The 6,761-nt window shown below is 27.9% G+C and overlaps 3 protein-coding genes across 3 annotated transcripts; 2 read left to right on the forward strand and 1 right to left on the reverse strand.

Moving 5' to 3' along the window:
- Positions 1-1,511: 1,511 nt before the first annotated feature.
- LOC129606383 (serine/threonine-protein phosphatase 2A regulatory subunit B'' subunit gamma-like) lies at positions 1,512-3,178 on the forward strand. The gene is made up of 3 exons (XM_055516690.1): positions 1,512-2,325; positions 2,406-2,913; positions 2,968-3,178. The coding sequence occupies exons 1-3, from the start codon at positions 1,605-1,607 to the stop codon at positions 3,083-3,085; spliced, it is 1,347 nt and encodes a 448-aa protein (XP_055372665.1). The 5' UTR covers positions 1,512-1,604; the 3' UTR covers positions 3,086-3,178.
- Positions 3,179-4,083: 905 nt separating this feature from the next.
- Positions 4,084-4,625, forward strand: LOC129606415 (60S ribosomal protein L39). The gene is made up of 3 exons (XM_055516739.1): positions 4,084-4,159; positions 4,283-4,386; positions 4,461-4,625. The coding sequence occupies exons 1-3, from the start codon at positions 4,157-4,159 to the stop codon at positions 4,507-4,509; spliced, it is 156 nt and encodes a 51-aa protein (XP_055372714.1). The 5' UTR covers positions 4,084-4,156; the 3' UTR covers positions 4,510-4,625.
- A 139-nt stretch (positions 4,626-4,764) lies between these two features.
- LOC129606377 (28S ribosomal protein S27, mitochondrial) lies at positions 4,765-6,289 on the reverse strand. Its single transcript, XM_055516681.1, has 2 exons — positions 5,568-6,289; positions 4,765-5,508 (listed from the first exon to the last, which is right to left on the reverse strand). The coding sequence occupies exons 1-2, from the start codon at positions 6,201-6,203 to the stop codon at positions 4,798-4,800; spliced, it is 1,347 nt and encodes a 448-aa protein (XP_055372656.1). The 5' UTR covers positions 6,204-6,289; the 3' UTR covers positions 4,765-4,797.
- Between the last annotated feature and the right edge of the window lie 472 nt (positions 6,290-6,761).

Consider the following 6,761-nt stretch of genomic DNA (forward strand, 5'->3'; position numbering starts at 1 on the left):
TAAATTAAAAAATTGAGAGCTCAAAATTTTGAGAGTTGCCAGTATAATTTTTTTACCGAATATGAATTTTGCTATTTAACCGGTTTCGATATTGCAATGTTTCAAATGCTTAAGCATAAAAATATATATATACTTACATATGCATATACTTATTTTTATGTCTTTAGCATTTTTTTCTTGAATTACTAAAGAATATCATATAATAAAAAGTTCCTTATATAAAAATTCTTGCTTACTTTGATATATCTAATTGTTTTTAAGTTAGATTGGAATATTGAAATAATTTCCAAATTTTTATTTATGTTTAATAACTGCGGTAACTTCCTAAATCAGCTGTTGCATGCAATACTAGGCGGTGATGAATACATTAAAGTAAAGTTATTAAAGGTAGGTTTGCATTCAGCTTAATTTTTTTGGCACAATAAAATTTCTGTCATTTGTAAAGTCAATTTAATAATATTCAGATTTTAAATCTATAACTGGTACAAAGAATTGAAATTCTTGTGTTTCTTGCTAAGCTTCGATTCGATCGAGGTACCAAACTTCGATCGATCAATTATGTACATAGATGGAAAATAAACATATTTTTATAGGGAGTTGTCTTTATTTTAATTTGCTCTAGCTGATAGCAAAATAAAAATAAAACTAGGTCCCTTCATAAGACAATAATTGAAAAATAACTTAGAAAAATTTTAATAAATAATCAGCCTCGAAAGCTATTTTAAAATAATTCAATTAAAATATAAAAGTATCACACAGTTATTTTTTGACAACGTCAAAGTATATGTTGAAATTAAATTGTGACTGCATGTTTTTTATGTTTTTTCGTATATTTGGTTGCATGTTCCTGATGTCCAACCAAAATTTACAAATATTCATATAGTCTACCACGTTCTACTTTCATCTAAATCCGATACCGATCTAACCCAGCATTTACACGTACAAGTTACTTGCAAGAAAGTTGCAATACATACAAAAATTTTACTAACACATTTAAATATTTCTACTTGCTTGTTTACTTGCAGTTCAACTTGCAAGAAAATTTTGCTGCCAGTAATTTGAGCAAGTAATTTGACATATTGAGAAATTCACAAAAAAAAATTTGTTGTTTTGATTTTTTTTTTTTTTTAATTTAAAATTTTTGAATTTTGTTTTGAAAAAATTAAACTTAGCAAACTTATGGTTTCTAAAATTTATAAACAATTATATATATTGCTAGTTGTTTTCTTCTCAAAAACATTTTCAAAAATTAACTTGCTAAACGCCTACGTCATAATAGCAAGTAATTTGACATTTCGAAAAACTAATTGACAATTAATATTATACAAACTTGCTTGCAAGTAACTTGTATGTGTAAATGCTGGGTAACAAACATATATTGTATAGTTGACATAGCAAAAATATTGCTGTCAGTCGTGATTCCATGACACCAAATTTCTAAACGCAAACTAAATGTCATTTTCTTGTCTGTCAAAAATTTTGTTTTGTTTACAATTAATATCTGAATTATTTGCTTTTATTATAGAAATGGTTTTATTTTAATTTCAAAAATTATTTTATTTAAAACTCTAATATTAGGTCATATTAAACATAAGTTTACCAAAATGGATTTAAATTCGGAATTAATTGATGGAGTTTGTTTATTATTAGAAAAAGCATTGGAGAATAACTCCAAAGATAAAGAAGCAGGTTCTTCGGTAACTATATCTCCCACTTTAGCAGAAAATACAAATCCAACATACAAAATTATACCGAAATTTTATCACAAAGTTCCAAAAAGTGGCGATAGTCTTGCACAAAAACTTCGGGAAGAAGCACGGTCATTGTTTTTACAAAAAAGAACTAAAGAACTTCTAGATAACGACGAATTAAAAGCTTTATGGGTAATTCTAGAGAAGCATCATACCGTGTTATCGCCCACAGGTGAACAATTAATTGGATATGATGACTACTTAAAAGTAATAGAGAATTCAGATAGGAAGTGTCAAAAGTTCCTTACAGCATCTCTATTTGCTCGCCTACAGACTTCATCAGGTTATCCTGCTAGGGTAAATATAACGTCCATATTTAATTATATTATGAAAAAAGTTTGGATGCAACAAACTCGTATTGGACTGTCTTTATACGATTACACAGGCCTTGGCTTTTTGCGAGAAACAGATTTGGAAAGTTACATACAGGAATTAATACCTACTTTACCCCAACTAGAAGGTTTGGAAAATTCTTTCCACAGTTTTTATGTATGCACAGCTGTTAGAAAATTTTTCTTTTTTTTGGATCCTCTACGAACCGGAAAAATTCGCATACGAGACATCTTAGCGAGCGGTAATTAAAACTTTATTTTGCATCCTTATCAAACTGTATTTTGCATCACTTATCAATTAAAAATTATTCCTGTTTTCCAGGGTTCCTCGATGATTTGCTTGAATTGCGCGATGAGGAAAATCCTAAGGACAATCATTATCAAGATAAAAATTGGTTTTCCGCTACGTCAGCACTCACAGTTTATGGTCACTATTTAAATTTGGATAAGGATCATAACGGTATGTTAAGCAAAGAAGAATTAAAACATTTTGGTTCGGGGACATTAACTACAGTATTTTTGGATCGTGTTTTCGCTGAATGTCTAACTTACGATAATGAAATGGATTATAAAACTTATTTAGATTTCGTTCTTGCTTTAGAAAATCGGCATGAACCTCAAAGTTTACATTATTTATTTAGAATTTTAGATGTTGAACATCAAGGATATTTAACGGCGTTTACCTTACAGTATTTTTTTAAAGGAATTCAGGAACAGATCATTGCACATAAGTCTGAGCAAGTGAATTTTGAAGACGTTAAAGATGAAATATTCGATATGGTAAAATCAGTTGATCCCACTAAAATTACATTGAAAGATTTAATAAATTGGTAAAATTATTTGAACTATGTGAGAAACAACCGCAATAATTAAATATATTTTAGCGGACAAGCAGAAACTATAGTGTCCATACTAATTGAATTTCATAAATTTTGGGCTTATGAAAATCGTGAGGCAATTGTAATTGAAACCAATCCCGACGAAACGCCACAAAATGTTTGATAAGAACTTAGTTTTAATTTTTAACTTTTTACATTCCACGCAAATTTTATACTGTTTTTACAAATTTTTACAAACTCAATAAAATTTTTTGAAACAAAATATATATACGTTATGTTAAATTTTGCAATAAAAATAGCCTTCATCCTTTATACATATGTATATAGACGTAGTACTAGATTCAATAATTTCAGCGATTTAAAAAATTTCAAATTTTAAATTAAGGGAATTTTTTACGATATCAAAACATAATTAACCCATTATTTTCAATGTCACTACAGAGTCTAGCTGTGTTTAACGACACTAATAAGCTTTGTCGATAAGGGTTGAAATGTATGTCAACCATTGATGCAAAAGTTGTCATGTAACCAGTACTGCAATTTCAAGTCAAGTACTCGATACGTCATATAAACGAACAACTACTTCGTCGCTTTTAAGCTGAGCAATTTCAAGTTGAACTAATTATTTTTTTGATAATTAATTGTATAAAAATTAAATTGGTATTATAAATAAAAAATAATTTTTGCGCGGTCAAATTTAGATCAGTTAAACTTTAATCTAATTAAAGTTTAATTAAATTAATAACTGAACTTTAAGTTTTTTTAAAACTATCGCCGAAGTTTATTATTTTTTTTAAATGAGTTGTAACACAAGTTATTTTATTTAATTTGTATGAAAGCATGACAGATTTTTTATAGAATTTGTCTTGTAATTTTTTTACCTACCAGCTTCTAAAGAACAGGAAATGAATAATCAACTGATGGTCAGAAATTAAAATTAAACTTAAGGAAATATGGTGCCGAATTTGAACTGCTATACCAATTTATTAATCATACATCAAAACAGCTTCGGAATTTGTTCCATAGAATTAAAATATTTAATTAATAATCGTAGTGATTGTAATGTAATAATAATAGTGATTGATATTGAGTTCACAAATAAAGAAATTCAAATTGTTTCACCCCTATCGGTTGACAGTTTTGTATATTTTAACAGAAGAGGCGCCAAAAGTATTACTTTTTGTTTTGATTTCCTATTTCCTTTCTTTCTATTACGAGTTGTCAAAAAAGGAAAATGGTAAAGTTTTCTTTATAAAAAAAAATTTTATAATCTTTTGAACATCTCAAAAAATTGTTCTTTAATATTAATTTCAATAAGTCTTTCAAAGTACTAATTGAATATCGGTTTTTATATTAACAGGCTGCACATAAATCATTTAGAATAAAGCAGAAGTTAGCTAAAAAACTTAAACAAAACAGATCTGTTCCACAATGGATTCGTTTAAGAACAGGCAACACAATTAGGTATGTGAAATAAATAAAAATATGAAATTAATTTAAAATGAAACAATAAAACATTTTCAATCTATAAATTTTAGATACAACGCTAAAAGGCGTCACTGGAGAAGAACTAAATTGAAGTTGTAAGCTTGTATTTTAATAACATAACATTTGTGTACATTGTATGCGCCGGAATGAGCAGTTTAAATTCGGAATACATAAATTTTAAAACAGCTCGATCAATAAACAAAATTAATTAAAAATTTCCTGATTTTTTAAATTTGTCAACCAAAACCACTTAATTAATAATATTCTCTATAAAACTAAAGTGGTTTGGATTTTTTTTCAATATATTTGAAATCAATCCACTGGAAGATATAAAAATAAAAAGAAGTTATTTTTTGAAAAACCTTTATTTGATCTAAGTGAAAATGTTTAATTTCTTGTTTTGACGATTTCTGGTGGAACATATCCTTCATCAACGACTCTTGGTTTCTTTTTCTTACCAAACCATCTCTTGGGATAATAAACTTTTTTACTATCAATTTGTAAGTCGATTTTATCTTCATTTTCAAAGAACCACAACTTTTGTTCTTCGGTTTCCATTTCTTTTGTTAAATCTTCAATTTCTTGAAGACGCTTAACACGGTTTAGTCTTTCTATTTCTTCATTTAGCTTTATTTCACGATGTTTATTCCACATTTCATATATTTCCTTTTGTTTCTCCAGTTCAATTTTTTCAAATTTAGCCACTGCTTGTTTAACAAGCACCTCTATATCATCTGAAAGACTTTGTTGTTGGAGTTTGTTGTTCGAAATTAAATTTTTTAATGAAGTATGCACGTTCGCAAATGCTTCATTATCTTGTAATTCCTTTTCTTCGCTAACTAATTTCTCTAAATGCTTTAAAGCTTTTTCAATTACATCTTTATGAAATAAAGCTTCGTCTGAATTTAATAACTCCATACATGCATCGAATTTTCGGCAGTAAACGTTTCCCAACAATCTTATACTATATGTTAAATTTTTGTCCAAATATTTAGAAATTGCGTTCAAGGATTTACCAGTTATTATAAAATGATCTCGTAAATCAAAGTGATTATCAAAAAACTCATTTCGCAAATATTTTACCCGCACTTTTTTCACCTAAATCAAATTATTTTAAAATTAGATTAATACAAAATTTGATAACATCAGATTTTTACCTCTTCTTTATCTTGGCTTTCTTGGTTGTTAGTTTTGTTTTCTGTATAAAAAGGCTCAGGGTTGTCTAAATATTTATAGAAAGAGTATAAAGCTAATGCTCTCGATAATTCATTGTTAAAGTCTTCCTGCAACATTAACTGCGCGGAAACTTTTGCCGCTGCTGTGAAATCCCCCGTTTTAATCAAATGATCTAATAAATAGCTTGCTGAATAGTCATCCAAGAAAACACCATATTCCAGTCGATTATCGAGGATATCAATAAGATCGGTTATTTTTCCCGCATCAGTAAAACTTCGAATAACTGCATGGCTCGTTGAGTCCAAAGCATTTGTTGCTTCTTCAGTTAACCTAAATTTTTTCAATAAAACTCGAATTTCTTCTAAGTGATGATCGTCATCTTCCGGTGTAATTTTATTTGCAAACAGGTCGACATCTATAGCGGAGGCCTTTTTTTGTGAATTAAAACTTTGTTCAATATCATAATAAAAAGATTCCAATTTAAATTTCTGCATGAAAGGAGCATTTAATCTTGAACTCCATTCATTCGTACATTTAAATTCATTTGATAAATAAGTCCTACAAAATAGTTTTTTCCAAAGACAACTATTTGGAACTAATTTCGCACGACATAACATTTTAATCTGTTTATTTAGCAAAATATTTTTAAAAATTAAGTTAAGAAAAACCACAAGTTATGAACAAATAAGAAAAATCAAAATAAATAAACTATTGGCATTTGCTAAAAATTCAAAGTGACAGTTTGACAATTGATACATTTCTTTGCGAAGTACTTAGTACTTACACATTATTCATCTACTTCAAAGCAAAGGTGCTAAATAAAAAAAAAGGAAAGTAAATACAATCTTGATAAAGATTCAAAATTTTAGAACCAATGAAAGTAAAGTCTTAAAAATAGAATAAGGATTTTATTAAGACGAAAATACGAGCAAATAAAAAAAGGAGCCACTGAACTCATTTTATAATTAAAGTTTGACTCATTGGCAGTTTGGCTATACTGGATGTTTAAGATGGCACCGATTCAAAGTTGTTGAAAGTATGTACATACATACCTTGTATTTGTAACATCATAATTTGTATGTACTCTTATAATTAATAATTACAATAGTAATGGAGCGCTGTTTTGTATAAAAATTCTCTCATATGGGATCTGATGATCAATTTAAATAATGCAT

The sequence above is a fragment of the Condylostylus longicornis genome, unplaced genomic scaffold, assembly GCF_029603195.1.
Source record: "Condylostylus longicornis isolate FDR11 unplaced genomic scaffold, ASM2960319v2 ptg000018l, whole genome shotgun sequence".
NCBI classification, from domain to species: domain Eukaryota; kingdom Metazoa; phylum Arthropoda; class Insecta; order Diptera; family Dolichopodidae; genus Condylostylus; species Condylostylus longicornis.